The sequence below is a fragment of the Panthera leo genome, chromosome C2 (assembly GCF_018350215.1).
Source record: "Panthera leo isolate Ple1 chromosome C2, P.leo_Ple1_pat1.1, whole genome shotgun sequence".
NCBI classification, from domain to species: Eukaryota; Metazoa; Chordata; class Mammalia; order Carnivora; family Felidae; genus Panthera; species Panthera leo.
In genome coordinates this window covers 121317463-121337324 of record NC_056687.1, presented here as the reverse complement: position 1 = coordinate 121337324, position 19862 = coordinate 121317463, and the positions used below count along the sequence as shown (strand labels likewise).

Sequence of the window (19862 nt, the reverse complement as noted above, 5' to 3'; positions counted from 1 at the left end):
AAATGGCAGGCATGGGTTGCCACATTTTTTGAGACTTTTTCCTTGTGATTCTTCCTCTGGGTGGCTGAGAACAGCTAGGAGTGGTGTGGCAGGGGATGGACTATACAGAATTATGTGTACCCTCAAATAAGAGCTCTCCTGGGGTGGAAGAGAATCGAGATATGTTGAAAGACACTATATGGCAGAGTGGAGGGTGGGCAATGGCTAACTGGAGTGAAACTGAGAGCCAAGGAAGAAGAAACAAATGGGGTATGGCAGGTAGAGAAATGGACAGAGACGACCAAAGACTCAGAGCCTTTGGGAATACCCTTTTGAGATAATTAATCTCAACTGGACGTATTGCTGATGATCATTGTGCTAGGCAGAATTTTGGCCCACATGACCTTCATCTTCGGATGTCATGCCTGTGGTTATGTTATATCACCTAGCAAGAGGGAAATTAAAGTTATAATCAGCTGATCTTACAGAGATTATCCTGGATTATCCAGGGAAACCAATGTAATCATGGGAGCCTGAAGCAGAAGTCATATCCAAAGCATGAGAAGTTGCTGTCTTGAAGATGAAGGGGGCCACAGACAAAACAGGATAGGGAAATCAATCCCAGAAGCTTAATACTCCTCAAGCCTTCAGAGGAGAGCCCAGCCCATCCAACACTGTGCCAACAGCCTTTTGACACCGAGCATAGAACCCAGAAGAGGTACACTGGGCCCAGAATGCTAAACACACAAATGGGAGAGATAATAAGTGAGTACTGTCTGAAGCCACTAAATTTGTCGTCATTTGTCGTGGCAGCGAATAGAAAGCTAGTACGATCATTTTCTCAACTAAGATTATATACTCCATCCTAGTACTTCTCAAACCTAGTGTGCATGTGATTCATCAAGAGATCCTGTTTAGGGCTGAACAGCATGGAAGTGTTTTTTGCATCTCTTGTCCCCAAAATGCAGCCAGATCAACAGTAAACCATCTTGCACACCCAGAAAACTGATTTGAGGATTAACACAACAATCTGCACAACCTGAACCACAGAACTCAGCAGGTACGTGGCATAGAGAAGTGAACTGGGGGAGAGAGAAGCCACCCAGGGCAGGGAGCTGTTTTTGCTTGTGGAGAGAGGACGGAGACAGGGTGAGAGTACAGGAAAGCACCACCCCTTGCCCGAAAGCAGCTGGAGAGAGAAGGAAGTACACAAGGGACTGAACAAAAAAAGGGAGAAAGGAGAGGGTTTAAATTCCATTAAGACTCTATACACAGGAGGAATGCAGAGTCTGAAACTCTGCAGCTTGATAGCTGGTGGTGCTCTGGCAGGAAGGGTGAATCCCCAAAAGCAGAGAGTGTGGTCCTCAGGCCACACAGGGAGAGGCAGTTCCCCTGCTAGGGGGACATTTGGTAAAGGTTGTGCGGTCTCTCCAGAGACCAAAGTCCCAGTGAACCCTGGAGAACAACCACATTAACTGGTGTTGGAACAAGGACATTAAGGGAGAAGCCTGGTGCCAGAGGCATGTTGCAATTTACCATAATTGAAACACTGCTGCTACACCATTGCGTGAACTTCTTCTGGGGCAGGCTGGCACCCAGCGTCAGCCTCCAGGCATCAACAGCAGTGTGGTCTCACAAATGTCACCGGCAGTGGGTACCCAGTCAGTGCTCAATGAGAGCCTCCCCCAGAGGGTCAGAACGGGTCAAAGCTGCAGTCCCTCAGAAGTGAGGGGTTAGGAAACACAGTCGCATCTGAGATAAAATTCAGGAGGGAGGTGCTGCCTAGCAGCCTGATGGCTTAGTCATGAACAGTGTAGAAGCAGGGAGTGGACAGAAGCTGGAGACAGAGGAGGGGTGCTAGATTGCCTGTCGGGGAGAACAGATTTCCCAGACTAGAGACTGGGTAGTTGGGTGATGCCATTTTCACCCCTCCCATGCATGCGCATACATGCGCCACAACAATCCACCCCAGTAAGCTGAGCAGTGCCATCTAGTGGAGAATGGAGCCATTAAACTAAGCCCCACCCTACTGGGCCAACAGAACTCTTGACAAGCCTCTCTGTCTGCTTAGTTTATGGACTATTAAGTGCTTCATAGTTTGACTTCTAGGGGAAACTGATGTAATTTCAATCGTATTTCAGTCTGTTCGCTGATATATCTATTCAATGAATACAGAAAGAAAATATTTTTATTTTTATTTTCCATTTTTATTAAAAAGATTTTTAATTTTTTCTACTGTATTTTTTTACTTTTTGGTAAATTTTTAAAATTCTATTTTACTTCCATCATTGCATTTTATTGTATTAATTTTTTCAAATTTTCAAATGTTTTCCCTCTTTTTGCTTATCTTTACTTTTTTTTCTCTCATCTACCAAGCTCCTTTCAACAACCAGACCAAAACACACCTAGACTCTAGCATCCTTTGCTTTTTTGTCTGTTGTTTTAAAATTTTTAATATTTTTTACTTTATTAATTCCTTTTATTCCTTCATAAGGACAAAACAAAGGAATTAACACCCCCCCCCAAAAAAAAAAAGGAACAGGAAGAAATGACAGCCAGGGACTTAACACAGATACAAGCAAGATGTCTGAACCAGAATTTAGACACACAATAATAAGAATACTAGCTGGGGTTGAAAATAGATTAGAATCCTTTTCTGCAGAGATAAAAGAAGTAAAATCTAGTCAGGATGAAATTAAAAATCCTGTAACTGAGCTGCAATCTCGAATGGATGCCATGGTGGCAAGAATGAATGAAGCAGAGCAGCGAATTGGTGACATGGAGGACAAACTTATGGAGAACAATGAAGCAGAAAAAAAAGAGGGAGACTAAGGCAAAAGAGCACAATTTAAGAATTAGAGAACTCAGTGACTCATTAAAAGGAATCATAGGGGTCACAGAAATGAAGACAGAGAAAAAGGGGTAGAAGGTTTATGTGAGCAAATCATAGCAGAAAACTTTCCTAACCTGTGGAAAGACACAGACATCAAAATCCAGGAAGCACAGAGGACCCCCATTATTCAACAAAAATGGACCATCAACAAGGCATATCATAGTCAAATTCACAAAATACTCAGGCAAGGAAAGAATCATGAAAGCAGCAAAGGAAAAAAGTCCTTAACCTACAAGGGAAGACAGATCAGATCTGCAGCAGACCTATCCACAGAAACTTGGCAGGCCAGAAAGAAGTGGCAGGATATATTCAATGTGCTGAATCAGAAAAATATGCAGTCAAGAATTCTTTATCCAGCAAGGCTGTCATTCAAAATAGGAGAGCTAAACAGTTTCCCAAACAAAAACTAAAGGACTTTGTGACCACTAAACCAGCCCTGCAAGAAGTTTTAAGGGGGACTCTCTGAGGGGAGAAAAGATGGGGGGAAAAAAAGAAACAAAAGCAACAAATACTAGAAAGGACCAGAGAACACCACCAGAAACTCCAACTCCACAGGCAACATAATGGCAATAAATTCATATCTTTCAGTCCTCACTCTAAATGTCAATGGACTAAATGCTCCAATCAAAAGACATAGGCTAACAGAATGAATAAGAAAACAAGAACCATATATATGCTGTTTACAAAAGATCCACTTTAGACACCTTCAGATTGAAAGTAAGGGGATGGAGAACCATCTATCGTTCTAATGGTCACCAAAAGAAAGCCAGGGTAGCCATACTTATATCAGACAATCTAGACTTTAAAATAAAGACTGTAACAAGAGATGAAGAAGGGCATTATATCATAATTAAGGGGTCTATCCATCAAGAAGATCTAACAATTGTAAACATTTATGCTCCAAACTTGGCCACCAAGAAGATGTAACAGTTGTAAACATTTATGCTCCAAACGTGGCCACCAAGAAGCTGTAATAATTGTAAACATTTATGCTCCAAACATGAAACAACCAAATATATCAATTATTCATAAACATAAAGAATCTCATTGATAATAATACCACAATAGCAGGGGACTTAAACACCCCACTTGACAGCAATGAACAGATCATCTAAAGAGAAAATCAACATGGAAACAATGGCTTTGAATGACACATTGGACCGGATGGATTTAACAGACATAGTCACAACATTTCATCTTAAAGCAGAATACACATTTTTCTCCAGTGCACATTCAACATTCTCCAGAATAGATCACATACTGGGACACAAATCAGCCCTCAACAAGTACAAAAAGATCAAGATCATACCGTGCATATTATCAGACCACAACGCTATGAAACTTGAAATCAACCACAAGAAAAAATTTGGAAAGGTAACAAATACTTGGAGACTAAAGAACATCCTACTAAAGAATGAATGGGGTAACCAAGAAGTTAAAGAGGAAATTACAAAGTTCATGGAAGCCAATGAAAATGGTAACACCACAACCCAAAACCTCTGGGATGCAGGAAAGGTGATCATAAGAGGAAAGTATATAGCAATCCAGGCCTTCCTAAAGAAGGAAGACAGGTCTCAGATACACAACCTAACCTTACACTTTAAAGAGCCGGAAAAAGAACAGCAAATAAAACCCAAAACAAGCAAAGGACAGCAAACAAAAAGTCAAGCAGAAATTAGTGCTATCAAAACCAAAAAACAAACAAACAAAAAAACAAACAAACAAACAAAAAACAGTTGAACAGATCAATGAAACAAGAAGCTGGTTCTTTGAAAGAATTAACAAAATTGACAAATCCCTAGCCAGTTTGATCAAAAACAATAAGGATCCAAATAAATAAAATCAAGAATGAAAGAAGAGAGATCACAACCAACACAGCAGAAATACAAACAACAATAAGAGAGTATTATGAGCAATTATATGCCAAAATGGGCAATCTGGAAGAAACAGACAAATTTCTAGAAAGATACGAACTACCAAAACTGAAACAGGAAGAAATAGAAAATTTAAACAGACCCATAACCAGTACAGAAGTTGAATTAGTAATCAAAAATCTCCCAAAAAACAAGAGTCCAGGGCCAGATGGCTTTCCAGGGGAATTCTACCAAACACTTAAACAAGATTTAACACCTATTCTTTTGAAGCTGTTCCAAGAAATAGAAATGGAAGGAAAACTTCCAAATTCATTTTATGAAGCCAGCATTACCTTAATTCCAAAACCAAAGATGCCACTAAAAAGGAGAACTACAGACCAATTTCCGTGATTAACATGGATGCAAAAATCCTCAACAAGATACTAGTCAACCAGATCCAACAATACATTAAAAGAATTATTCACCATGACCAAGGGGGATTTATACCTGGGATGGTTCAATATCTGCAAAACAACCAATGTGATATCACATCAATAAAAGAAAGGACAAGAACCACATGATCCTCTCAATAGATTCAGAGATAGCACTTGACAAAATACAACATCCTTTCTTGTTAAAACCGCTCAAGTAGGGATAGAAGGATCATACCTCAAGATCATAAAAGCCATATATGAAAGACCGACCGCTAATATCCTCAACGGGGAAAAATTGAGAGCCTTCCCCCTAAGGTCAGGAACAAGACAGGGATGTCCACTCTCACCACTGTTATTCAAGATAGTATTGGAAGCCTTAGCCTCTGCAATCAGACCACACAAAGGAATAAAAGGCATCCAAATTGACCAGGAGGAAGTCAAAGTTTCACTCTTCACAGATGACATGATTCTCTATACAGAAAACCCAAAAGATTCCACAAAAAACTGCTAGAACTGATCAATGAATTCAGCAAAGTTGCAGGATATAAAATCAACACACAGAAATCGGTTGCATTCCTATACACCAATAATGAAGCAACAGAAAGAGAAATCAAGTAATCAACCCCATTTACAATTGCACCAACAACCATAAAATACCTAGTAGTAAATCTAACCAAAGAGGTGAAAAATCTATACACTGAAAACTATAGAAAGCTTATGAAAGAAAATGAAGAAGACACACACAAAAAAAAAAAAAAGGAAAAAGATTCCGTGCTCCTGGATAGGAAGAAGAAATATTGTTAAAATGTCGATACTGCCCAAAGCAATCTACATATTTGATGCAATCCCTATCAAAGTAACACCAGCATTCTTCACAGAGCTAGAACAAATAATCCTAAAAGTTGTATGGGACCAGAAGAGACCCCAAATAGCCAAAGCAATCTTGAAAAAGAAAACCAAAGCAGGAGGCATCACCATCCTGGACTTCAAGGTATACTACAAAGCTGTAATCATCAAGACAGTATGGTACTGGCACAAGAACAGACACTCAGATCAATGGAATAGAATAGAGAACCCAGAAATGGACCCACAAACGTATGGCCAACTAATCTTTGACAAAGCAGGAAAGAATATCCAATGGAATAAAGACAGTCTCTTCAGCAAGTGGTGCTGGGAAAACTGGACAGCGACATGCCGAAGAATGAACCTGGACCACTTTCTTACACCATACACAAAAATAAACTCAAAATGGATGAAAGACCTCAATGTAAGACAGGAAGCCATCAAAATCCTTGAGGAGAAAGCAGGCAAAAACCTCTTTAATCTCAGCCACAGCAACTTCTTACTCAACATGTCTCCAGAGGCAAGGGAAACAAAGCAAAAATGAACTATTGGGACCTCATCAAAATAAAAAGTCTTCTGCACAGCAAAGGAAACGATCAGCAAAACTAAAAGCCAACAGAATGGGAGAAGATATTCTCAAACAATGTATCAGATAATGGGTTAGTATCCAAAATCTATAAAGAACTTATCAAACTCAACACCCAAAAAACAACCCAGTGAAGAAATGAGCAAAAGACATGAATAGACACTTCTCCAAAGAAGACATCCAGATGGCCAACCGACCCATGAAAAAATGCTCAGCATCACTCATCAGGGAAATACAAATCAAAACCACAGTGAGCTACCATCTCACACCTGTCAGAATGGCTAGCATGAGCAACTCAGGTAACAACAGATGTTGGCAAGGATGCAGAAAAAGAGCATCTCTTTTGCGCTGCTGGTGGGAATGCAAGCTGGTGCAGCCACTCTGGGAAACAGTATGGAGGTTCCTCAAAAAATTAAAAATAGAACTACACTCTGAGCCAGCAATTGTACTACTAGGTATTCATCCAAGGGATACAGGTGTGCTATTTCAAAGGGGCACATGCACCCTAATGTTTATAGCAGTGCTATCAACAATAGCCAATGTATAAGAAAGAGCCCAAATGTCCATCGATGGATGAACGGGTAAAGAGATGTGGTATATATATATATACAACAGAGTATTACTCGGCAATCAAAAGGATTGAAATCTTGCCATTTGCCACTATGTGGATGGAACTAGAGGGTATTATGCTAAGTGAAATTAGTCAGAGAAAGACAAAAATCATATGACTTCACTCATATGAGGACTTTAAGATACAAAACATGAACATAAGGGAAGGAAAGCAAAAATATAAAAAGGGGGGGGGAGGACAAAACATAAGAGACTTGTAAATATAGAGAACAAACAGAGGGTTACTGGAGGAGTTGTGGGAGGGGGGATGGACTAAATGGGTAAGAGGCATTAACAAATTTACTCCTGAAGTCATTATTGCACTATATGCTAACTTGGATGTAAATTAAAAAATAAATTAATTTTTTAAAAGAGAGAGAGAGATTGGTCCTGTTTAAAATGCACATGCTGAGGCGCCTGGGTGGCTCAGTTGGTTGCGCGTCTGACTTTGGCTCAGGTCATGATCTCACAGTTCGTGAGTTTGAGCCCCGCATCAGGCTCTGTGCTGACAGCTCGGAGCCTGGAGCCTGCTTCAGATTCTGTGCCTCCCTCTCTCTATGTTCCTTCCCTGCTCTGTCTCTCTCTCTTTCAAAAATAAAAAACATTTAGAAAATTAAAAAAAAAAATAAAATGCACATGCTGATTCTGCACAATCTGGAGTGAAGCCTGAGATCTGCACTCTGCTGTTGCTCTGAGGAGCGCATTTGAGCACAAGGCTCCTGTGTACCACCATGGCCAGTGCAGTGCCTGGAAATTCAGAGCCAGGAAAATGAGGGAGAAAATGGGAATCGAGGGAAGAAATGCCTGGGATATCAAGTGTTAAGCTGTGAAATAACATTCACGAGGGGTGAGAAGGAGAGGTGCCCTGGGTTGGTGGGCCCCTGGCTTTTGCATCTTTAGGTCCTTGGCCTACAGCACTGTTACCCTGGTCTGTTCAGCCTAGCAGACAGGGCTTGGCTGTGGATGGGGCATTTTCATGTCCTTCACTCTTTTCTGTGTCCCTTTGTAGGGACAAGGGCCTGAAGGTATGGGGCCAACTTCCTAAGGATAGCATGATGTATACTTCACCGTTAACAAGGTCTTTGCCAGCACCCCTTTTCTCCCAACTGAATAGGAGGTAAGCTTCTGGAGGCTACCAACTGGGAGATGAAGAGAACTCCCCTCACTGACCAAGAAAACTGTGTGAAGTTGCAATCAGTCTTGCAATCAGAGAAGGAATAGACACACTCATGAGCAACAACTAAGTTTAGGGAGCACCCAGTGTCTGTCAGTACCATACCATGAGCTTGGGACACGCCGGGGATTAAAATAAGATTCCCACCTTCATGGAGCTGACAGTCTAGCAATTACAGCCCGGGTGACACTACTTCTGGTAAGCTGAGTAGGGTCCTCTCCGCTCTTACAGGAGGGTGATGGTCTCTGGAAGCTACAAGCTGAGGCCAGAGTAAGCTTGAGATGCTTGCCCTCATGCTGTGCTCACCTCCTGTCACCAGGCAGGCTGATCTGGCCCTCAGCCAGCACTGAGTAGGTCTGTGGAGCCTCTTACGGAAAAAAATGTGTTGAAATGGATTTTAAATGCCTTTAAGGTTCATTTATTTTTGAGAGAGCAAGCATGAGGTGGGGAGGGGCAGAGAGAGAGGGAAACACAGAATCCAAAGCACAGAGCCCAACACTGGGCTTGAAGTCACAAACCGTGAGATCATGACCTGAGTTAGACACTTAACCAGCTGAGCCACCCAGGCTCCCCTAAATGCCTTTAAATCCAGGACCACCCAGAGGGATGGCAATAACCATACCAACATACCCATGATCTCCGGGATGCCTGACTTTTACTTTAAAGGTAAGTTTTACTCTAAAACAATAAAAGACTATAGAAGATTCTATCAGACCCTTAACAAATAACTGCAACGGACAAAGTTAGCCTATGCAGCAAGCAGAATTTTAAGCTCCTATGAATTAGAAAAGAATATGCTGTGTTGTTGGTTCATAGTCTCAGGAGCTTCCTGGGTGAAATCTGAAATCGGTCCCCGTATGCAGAGGGCAAGGAGAGGCGGGAGAAAGAAGCAGCTCACTCCAGGTTGGTAGGTGGCAGTTTTGGTAAGCAAAGGGAGCTTAAATTTAAGGCTCATCCTGGGTGGTGGCAAGATGAGTGAATCCCCACACCTGTGTGCCAAATCTTGAAGTATGGAAAGGCCTTAACTAGGATCAGCTGTGTATACCGTGCAGGTGTTCTCGACAGCACATCATTATCTTAAGGCTATGCCCTGCAGCAGCCTCTGGGAGCAGAAAAGGCAAATGGAACCCTTACATTTCAGGGACAGGGGACGGGGCGAGGAGCCCAGGCCCAGCTCATGGGCCAACTGGTGGTCATGTCTTTTCAGTGAGCTTCCCCAACATGTTTACAGGTATGTTGCAAATATACGAAACCAAGACGTTATGGTTTAAAAGGAGCGCAAGGGCTCTTTGAAAACCTCATATATGATACTTCGACTATCATCAAAGGACTAGCATTCTTCAGAGAAATAGCTACTTTAAAGAGGGGCTGTCCCAGAATCTATCCAAGGGAGTTTGTTAATAAGCTATCTGAAGTAAGGTGGTCCCATAACATAGAACCCCCAAGCATCAGCCAGATTCCGGGAGCCTTGGGCTTCTGTGGCAGCCTCATTAGAGGAACCCCAAATGGTGGTTTCCTCCTGTGGTGAAGAAACTGCAGATGCAAACAGTAGCCACTGGCCCATGTTCTCTTCATCTGAATGAGTTTTCTTGGATGTCTTTTCCTCAGTGAACCTTCTGATTAGGGGTGGCCGGGTGGTGGAGGAGATGGTCACAGTCTGTGCTCTGAGCTCTCACAGGGGCCGAGTGCAGACACACCCAATCCAGTCTTTTAGATGATGTCTTGGCACCCTTTTAACTTCTCCAAGTACTAACTTGCCATCTTTTGTGGATCTCTCATAGTTACAGGGTCCCAGAAATGAGCGGTCTTTTCTGACGGAGCGCCCCATGTCCACCATGTCTGCTGGGGCTGCGGCCCTGACTGCCCCCTGCCTTCTAGCAACGTGGCTCTCTCTCCACCGTGCTGTCCTGCCCCGGGGACGTGGCTCAAAGCTCATCCACGCTGTTCCAAGGCCTGCCTAGTGCAGGTGGTGGCCCTTTGCTGATAGGTGTTTCTTTGTTGAGTTCAGACTTGACCATTCCTGCTACTTCGTGACGTCAAATCCTAAGTCTTCCAAGTATTTTTCCTTTCCTGTGACTGTCAAACCCCTCAAGGGCAGAAACCTGCACTCTAGTGGTCTTTGTTCTCCCCTCACAGAGGATGCCAACTATAACATCCAGCATCTAACGCACTCCAGGCACATGCACTTGTCACCTGTTGTACTGACTTCCGGCCATATTAGCTTGGCCCTAGTTCTTAGGGATTTTCCTCAGAATTCAACATTGCACTATAGCACCAACTACTTTCACCTGAAATGCATGTGAGGCAAGGAGGCAGAGTCGAGGCTGCCCTTCTACAAGGGTGGAAACTGAAGCCAGCAAAATGATGTAACAGCCCAGGGCCCTCTCTGGCTTTTTACTGGACCCCACACTGGAAATTCTGGTCTTAGCTCCAGACCTACTGTCCCATGAATTCCAGCATTTCGATTTGATATTAGAAAGTATGCATATCTTTATAAGCACCTCCCTGCCCCCGTGCACTCCACTGTTTAACTTCCTGTTTTTTTTATCCTGTGCAACTGTCCAAACCACACAGATCTTTGGACTGGACTTGACTCCTTCAAGACCCAGAGAACTGACCACCTCCCACCACTACCACCAACTCTTTGCCAAATGACAGACAACCTGTTTGACCTGGATTTTTTTTTTTTTTTTTGTATAAAACATAAGCAGTACACTTACCAGATTTGAAGACTGCCTTGGAGGTGCTTGGAGTACAATCCTTAAGAGCACAATTTGGAGTGGGGCGCCTGGGTGGCTCGGTTGGTTGAGCATCCAACTTCCGCTCAGGTCATGAGCTCTCAGTCCCTGAGTTCCAGCCCCACATAGGGCTCTGGGCTAACAGCATAGACCTTGGAGCCTGCTTCAGATTCTGTCTCTCTCTCTTGCTGCTCCTCCCCCACTCATGCTCCATCTCTGTCTCTCTCTCTCAAAAATAAATATTAAAAATTAAAAAAAAAAGCGCACAACCTAGAGCTAGATGGAATTAACCTTAAACATAAAACTGCCAGTTACTTTATTAGCAAAAACGGGTTTATTCCGGGGCACCTGGGTGGCTCAGTTGGTTAAGCATCTGACTCTGGATTTCAGCTCAGGTCATGATCTTGAAGTTAGTGGGTTTGAGCCCCATGTCAGGCTCTGTGCTGCTAACATGCAGCTTGCTTGGGATTCTCTCTCTCTCTCTCTCTCTCTCTGCCCCTCCCCTGCTCGTGCTCTCCCTCAAAATAAATAAACATTAAAAAGGGGGGACTTATTTGGAAATAGCAAAGAATTGCAACCCAGAACAGGCAAGGGCAAAACCACAGAGAAGTTCAGAGGACAACACAGAGGAAAGCTCTTTTACAGAGGAAAGAGGGTAGCTGGGAGAGGCTGTTATAAAACAAAGTCAAATGGAGTAAAATGGGAGCTCACAGTATCGTGGCTTTTCATTGGCTGAATTGTGACAGTCTCTCATTGGCTGTTGCCAGGGGGAGGAGGAAACCTTTCTTAAAAGGTTTTTAAAGGATAGTAAAGTGGTATCCCCTTGTAAGGAGCTTCTCTTCCTGTTGGGGTGCAATACCCGGCAGTGGTAGGGCATGAGAACTGCCTCTCCTGGTCTCCCAACTCCATTCTAAATGAGTTGCCTTTTTATTAATTTTCATAACTGCTTAGGTTTAAATCCTTTCTCAGCCCCTTGCTCAAGCTGTTTCTCAGAGTTTGGGTTTGTAAAATAAAGCTAAGTGCTTGGAACAGTGCCTGGCAATTAATGCTATAGGTGTTAGCTATCTATTATTGTTGTTAAAGTTTCGTTATTTGGGAAACTGTTTCTCCCCTCCTGTGCTTCGTGCTCTGGCCACAGGAGCCTTCAGTTTGGCTAGGCACATTCCCTACACTCATCACCATCAGCCATTTGGCTCCAGTGCCAGCTCTTCAGCTTAGGAGACTTGCTCGGGGTGTGTGGGAGTTCTCTGGGGAGTGGAGAAGCACTCAACCAGTCAGATTAGTCACTAATTCAATTTACAAACTAGTGGCTACAAGAGTTTCTCCCTAAGAGAAGTATATCTCTGGCCTATTTTTTTGTTTATTTATTTTGAAAGAGTCCAAAGGATGGAGAGAGAGAGAGAGAGAGAGAATCCCAGGCAGGCTCTGCACCATCAGCTCAGAGGCTCGAACTCACGAACCATGAGATCATGGCCTGAGCTGAAACGAAGAGTCTGATGCTTAACTGAGCCACCCAGGTACTCCTATCTCTGGCCTATTAACACACCCATGGGTGCAGAGGATAGGAGGAAAACAGGCTGTATGTGACCCAGGAGGTCTTTTAAAATGGGCATCTGACTGATATCTCTGGATTCAGTTGAAATTTTAAGCCGGGGATCTAAACGGGACTGCCTTTGAACTTAAGGATGGAAGGGGGGTGAATGTTTGACAAACCTCTCAGAACTCAGGCTTGGAGCAGTAGCCTGATGCCTTGTGTTGGCCATTCTAGTGTAAGGCTTTTCCCCCTCCCTGGATGCAAAGATTGGGTGTGGAGACCTCTCTGCCTGCAACTCCAGGGTTGAGATCCTCTCTCTGCAAGTGATTTGGTCTCTTCATGAACCTTGGGATGGTCATACACCTTTTCTACTACTAGAACTTCTCTTGGGAAGCTATTACAGATAAGCTCACATGGAAACCAGCTGGGAGGTATTACGGACTTTTGGATGTAGTTCTTAGTCATCTGTTTTGAATATATAAGAAGCTCATTCCCTCCCGTGCGCTCTTCTGTAGGCAAGTGTTCTCTTGTTAGCAGCTGCCCACACTTAGGCATGGAAAAATCCAGTGGCTGCCGGTTAGAACAAGTGTGTTAATGGCAGCAAGCGGACAACTAGCTGGTAAAGGACTGGGGGAGGGGAATGAAGCAGCTGTTTCAGTTTTGAAACGTGGACCATACTGGCTTGGGACTTATCAAAGATCTGCAGCCCTCATACTTCCATAGTTTTTTCTTGGCTCATAGCAAATAAACTACTGACCTTTCCAGGCAGGAGAGAAAAAGAGTACAGTGTGTAGGGGCCTGGGTCAGTCGGAAAAGCAGCTGGGTTGGTAGGCTAGTGCTAGAAAAGATGAGGCAGTCTCTTAGGAAGCAGAAGCGGGGTGACCGAGGTCCTGTGTCTCCTCACATTTCCTCCCTAGGAGTCAGGGTATTTTTTCTGCTTAGATCAGCTTATTTGCTGCTGCTACCCACTTGCTTCCAGAGCCAGGCAAATGCCTCACCTTTGCAACTTTTCACTCTTTTCTCTGTCCTCTCTCGACTCAATCCAGCAGAAGTAAGAACACAGGGTGGTAAGGGGCCAATTGTTCAAACCTACCCAGGTTTTGGCCAGATCATCTGTGCTGAAGGGGAGATATTTGTTTATTCAAAACTAACCAAAAGGTGAACATACTTTGAAAGAGTGTATAGGTCACTTTTTTCTTCATTCATGCATTCAGTAAAGACCAAGAACCTATCATTATATATCAGCTGCTGGACCAGACCCTGAATTTACAAAGATGAAAGTCCATGTATAACAAACAACTTCATGATTATAGGTTACTGTTAGAGAATTTCTAACTTCCAAGGAAAAAGATTTTCACTGGTTTCCCTCACGTTGACAAGTGAAGCTTGAGTATTCCCGAGTGGGATGGGCACTGGCTTATGATTCCTGAGCTTATGAGCAGCAGTGACCTTTCCCCACTCCTCTTCCAAGCAAGTGTTCCTGCCATGGAGGACCTTCACACATCCCCAACCACCCACAATGTGTGCATGTGGAGAGAGGGCCACATGCACGCAGATATGCACAGTACCTCGTAGGAAGGAGGAAGGCCGGCTAGGGTGTGTAAAGTATACTCCCTACTTTCCCCTACTGAAGGGTGTCTCTGCACTTAAAACTATGCCAAGAAAGTTAACAGACTGTCAATCGCAGGGTGTGTTCTAACACCCCTTACTGAACATGACAAAATCCTATAGAAAATTCGGAATTTGGTTATAGGATTATGCATTATTTTATGGGATTTGGAATTTATGTACATCTATGCAAAGAAATGTCACCAAAATTTCTAAAATGGCAGCCCATGCAAGAGCATCAAATGAGTAGATTGTGTTAATGGCTGGTCTTGTCAATTCATTAATTTACACTCAGCAGGACTTTAATTCAATCAGGGACTCCTAGTGCAGCAACTGGTGTCATTGAGTCTTGCAACAACCTAAAGAAAACACAACAACACAAAGGGGACTGTGCTCCTGTTTACCAACCGCTGCAGCTGGTGATGGTTGTCATCACCTGCCCACCTGAAGGAAGAAAGAGCTGCTGGTTGTTGATGGGCCATTGCCCTCCAGCACCTCTCTATCTGCATGGCTGGCGATATACGGGTGTTGCAACCTTTAATTCCTATGCTTATTCTGCTATGGTGGTCAGCTGAGGAAGGTCATCGAAAAGACATGGCCACCAGTTGAGCCATGAGTTGGACCCTGGCATTCAGAGGCTCCTTACTCCCTCCCCTGTCCTTGGAATGGGGGTTCCACTTGCCTTTTCCACTCCCAGAGGCTGCTCCAAGGACACAGCCTCGATCTAGTTGGGAACACCTGCACAGTGTGCGTGACTAAACCCAGTTAAGCCCCTTTATATGACCTTCTAAGATTTGGTGAGTGGCCGTGTGATCCATTCATCTTGCTGCCACCCAAGACAAGCCTTAAATGTAGGTCCCCTTTGCTTATTAAAACTGCCACCTACCAACCTGGAGTGGGCTGCCTCTTTCTTCAGCCTCTCCCGGCCCTCCAGCTATGAGAGCCAGTTTCTGATTCCATCTGGGAAGCCCCAGGGGTTGTGAACCAACAATATCTCCCCAAACTTTTTCTCCCATCAGTCTGTGTCTGTCCTTTGTCATGATGACGGGGAGCGGTCACAGCCTGCTGTAGCAGGCACCTACATCCCTGGCCAAACCCCAACTCAGCAACTTGCTTATGTTTTTGCCCTCCCGGCTCTGAGAAATCTTTCAGAAGGGATTCAGGATGGGGAAGAGATGGGAGGGAGGAACTCTCCTTAGCAGGAGAGTTTGGCCAGGCCTGTCTTTAACCTGTACAATCAATGTATAGACAAGTTTTCTGGCACAGGCCCAACAGGGAGGTAATGGCTGCCCTTGGGATAGTGATCCTTAACCAAGAGGTTTTAGAAATGTTTTCTTGAGAAACCGTCTCTGGAAGCCCTGGGATTGGTGTTGTCCGTTAACACGCACTGTCTGTCTCTGAAGACTCCTCAATAGGGGTTTGCATCCTTGAATCCAAGGTGAGGAAGCCAGAGGCCTGGGACCTTTCAAGCTGCCTGCTTTCCCCACCCTGCTGCCAGGGTCTGAGTCAACACCACAGTGAAAGTAGCAGGCAGTGTCTCACACTCTGCCCTGGCTTGTCCGCCTGAAGAAGGTAGAAGAATGACAGGAACATGGAGACCCCAGTAGGAAAAGTGGTTTGATGACCTGCGTCTTTTTACATGCCTTTAATCTGACTTTCAAGAGGGCCTACTGTGCTCATGTTTGGTTCTTGTTCTTAAAAATAATCTTCAAAAGTATTCGTTAAAATAACAATCTGTCAGGGGCACCTGGGTGGCTCAGTGGGTTGGGCATCCGACTTCAGCTCAAGTCATGATCTGGTGGTTTGTGAGTTCAAGCCCCACGTCAGGCTCTGTGCTGACAGCTTGGAGCCTGGAGCCTGCTTCGGATTCTGTGTCTCCCTCTCTCTATGCTCCTCCCCCACTCACTCTCTCTCAAAAATAAACATTAAAAAAATTAAAAAAAATAATCTTGTCATTCTCATTCACATCTTTAACTGTGAATAGTGATTTATAAACTGAATTTTGATAAAACTTGAGCAACCTGTCCATCTTTTAGATGATGACAGGCAGGCTAGAGCCCTTCATGAAGGACAGCTGGCCACTGCTCTGTGGGGAAAGGCCTTGGCTCTATTTTAGGGACACACTACAAAAAGCAGACATTACCTAGATGTTTTAAAAACACATCCTGATGGGGTATCTGGGTGGCTCAGTCAGTTGAGCATCCAACTTGGTTTTGGCTCAGGTCATGGCCCCAAGGTCATGGGATTGAGCCCCACAACAGGCTGAGCACGGAGCCTGCTTAAGATTCTCTTTCTCCTTCCTTCTACCCCTTCAGCCAGCTCAAACTTCCCCTCTGTAAACAAAAACAAAAACCATCCTATAAAGGCACTTTTTGTTGTGTCCAAATTGAAGATCCATTACAAATCTGCATCCACTGGAGGCTTAAAAATAAGTCTATTTATTTATTAGCAGAACTTGAGAATGATTCCCCAAAAGATTGCATCTTTCAGGATCCTCATTTTCTTTCTCTTTTTCTTTCTTTTTTCTTTTTCTTTCTTTCCTTTTCTTTCTTTGTTTTTTTTTTTAATGTTAATTTATTTATTTTGAGAGAGAGAGAGGGAGGGGCAAAGAGAGAGGGAGGGAGAATCTCAAAGCAGGCTCACAGCTGTCAGTGCAGAGCCCAATGTGGGGCTCAATCTCATGAATCATGAGATCATGACCTGAGTAGAGATCAAGAGTCAGACACTTAACTGGCTGAGCCACCCAGGTGGCCTAGAGAGCATGATCTCATTTTCAAACCTGAGTGCAATTCTTCTCAAAATTTCTAATTGAGTCCTGGCTTTTAGGAGCCATGGCCAAGTGCTAGGGCATGAGAGAAGAAAACAAATCTCCTGGACTTAGTGTGGTTGGCCTCTTGAGCAAGGCAGGAGATAAGCAAGCGAGAAGGAAATGATTGGGAGATAGTCTACCTGGTGGCAAAAATGTCGTAACATGATTTGCATGAAAGTGAGAAAGTGGTTATGACTAATTCTACTTTGCATTAAGTGGGATTGGTTTCACCCCCCTCTGATACAGTTCTTCACCACGGTGCATTATATACTCTGAGAAGATTTCCTGAAACAAGTTTAAGCAAGGAGCTGGAAAGGTCTCTCAGCAGGAAGGTGGAGTTGGCAGTGTTCACGAAGCTCCTGGGCATTTGGCAATTGTCCACAGCAAGAACAACAGATGAAGACCTCCTGACAGGCAAGAAAGCTGGGAATGTTGGTGGTGTCTTTGGGCGTAAGCATTAGTAAGCAGAGCTAGTGCTCAAACAAAGGTGCAGAAATGGAAGAGGTATGGAGCTACAGAAGTAGTTCATCTGTCAGAAGGAATGGGGAAAAAACAGCTTCTATGAACAGGAATCTAAAAAGACCCGTTGATTGTCAGATGGGTTCGGACTCTGGAAGGAGACTCTCTCAGTTGAGGCTGTCTTCACTCTGATGATTGCCTGATGATTGCAGGCAAGCCCACCTCATCAAAAGCTGGTTTTGAAGGGAACCAACTCCTGGGCTCTGCAGACATCTTCCCTGGTCAGCGCTGTGTCTGGCGGCTGTGTTGATGGCTACCAACAACACTCCCAGCAGTCCTTCTCAACATCCCCCACATGGCCACAACAGCTAAAGCACTTTCTCATGGTCAAAGAATCCAGTAGTTACTCCCATAGGTCCTTGGACACATTAACCAAATGGCTCCAAGAAGTGGCTACTAGGGGATGGATAGAAGGAGCAGAGGGCATACCAGCTCTGGTTTACCACTCCAGGAAATCCCTGGGACAGGAAGTGGGCATTGGCTCCCCATTTCAACACTAGGTGTTCCACACCATCACTTACTTGGTCTACTGAACTCAGGTGAGTCTTTACAGGAAGATACCTTCCTTTCTGGGCATTAACATTCAAGTGAGTGCTTCCTCAGCCATTTCCTAATGTCTCAAGACCTGGCCCCATTGTATGGTCCCCAAATTGCTCTGAACCCTTCTGTACCTTCTTCCTATCCATGTGCCGACCATGTACTCTGCTTAGCCTGTTGGAATAAAGGAGATAGACATTACTGAGAGCTCCTGCCTCTCCCTGAAGCAAGCAGACTGCTTGAACAGGTGCCGAGGGGCTATTATGGTTCCTGAGGCCCGGAACCTTGACATTCCGTTTGAGGCCTGGGAGCATCGCATTTTGTACTCATCACTGCAGTTCTCACTGATCCTGGTTTGGTGTAAAGAGAAGTTAAGAAAGCATCTTCCCCCTCTGCCCCTCCCCCCCCCCCCCAAATGTATTCAGGCCAATAATTTTTGGCACTTTGAAGACATTATTCTTTGTGCTACAATCTTCTCAAATGACCTTAAAAAGATGTACAATCATAGAAAAACCTTTAAAATATCTGACATATTTCCATCACAGGTGGGACAGGTGGTGTCCATGTACCGAAGAGTGCTCCTGGGAACACCACCTGCAGAGTGGGGGAAGCAGGAAGCTGAACCATGATGCAGTTGTTGGAGGAACTGCCCAGCTCCATGAGGAATTCTGTAGTTGGGAGGGTGCTTCAGATACCCCAAACTGGGGCAAGGAGGCTAGGCTTTAATACCCTCACTGGCTGCATGTGGGCATAGCTTTGGGAAGGGTAGCTCTCTCCTGAGGGCACTTCCTGGGGGACTGAAAGGGAGTGTCGTGGTCTAAAGGGAGCTGGGCAGCAAACAATATCCACTAACCCCCCATGGGCCCACTAATAACAAGAGACCAACATCATTTAAATGATTTATTTTTTCTATAGTACATCTCATTCAAATCATAGGATAGTCTGACCCATCTTTTTTTTTTTCTCAAGCACAACTTACACTCATCTCAGATGTTTTTTCTTTCTTTCCTTTTTTAAATCTTACAGGATGGATAAAGATACACTTTAATGGACAAAAACCATCACTCAGAGTTTTTAAAAATAGTTTCCCAGGGTCCACTCCCAGAGCTTCAGAGTGTCCGGGGTGGGTCCTAGGGAGGCAAAATCTTAAAACTCTCCCCATTAATTCTGCTGCAGGTGGTCCTTGAACCATCCTTAGAGGAAAACTGCCTAGGACCTGTCTGTTATCTATTGGAAGCAATTTCAGGAAAAGGAATAATTAAGTATACAGAAATAGCTCTTCTATAAAATTTCCATATAAAAATAACAGTATTTATTTACAAAGTTTGAGATGCTATAAAATAATACATCATATTAGGTTAGGTACTTCAATCTAATAAAGTCTACATTAGGCAAGTCAGATGTGGTGTCTGCATTTTCCCCTTACTTCTCTTGTTTAAACTGCTTAAAGCATGTGGCACCACAGTGTTTCCTTCATGCAGAAAAAAAAGCAGACCAATACTTTCTGGAAATAAAACCCAACAGCACATGATCAGAGTAAAGCATCTCCAAACGAAAAGTTGAACCAACTTGTGATTTGGGCTCACAGCCTCTTTTTTTGTGTGTAAAAGTCAGGTGTGGTGGTGGTAAACCAGATACCTCAGGGAACTCAGTGCTGAATCATGGTCCTCAGAGCTCAGGCCTACCTACCAAGCAGCCAGCACAGCTGGCTGGTTGCGAGTTCTGCTTTCAGGACACTGAAAGGCT

At 44.0% G+C, this 19862-nt stretch overlaps 1 protein-coding gene across 1 annotated transcript in view; it reads right to left on the bottom strand.

Moving 5' to 3' along the window:
- Positions 1 to 18109: 18109 nt before the first annotated feature.
- The window catches only part of TFDP2 (transcription factor Dp-2), a 188709-nt gene continuing 186956 nt past the window's right edge, over positions 18110 to 19862 (bottom strand). Inside the window, exon 13 of the mRNA XM_042954720.1 lies at positions 18110 to 18290. Within this exon, the coding sequence (XP_042810654.1) occupies positions 18179 to 18290 (112 nt within the window). The 3' untranslated portion in view covers positions 18110 to 18178. The remainder of the gene's footprint in view (positions 18291 to 19862) is intronic.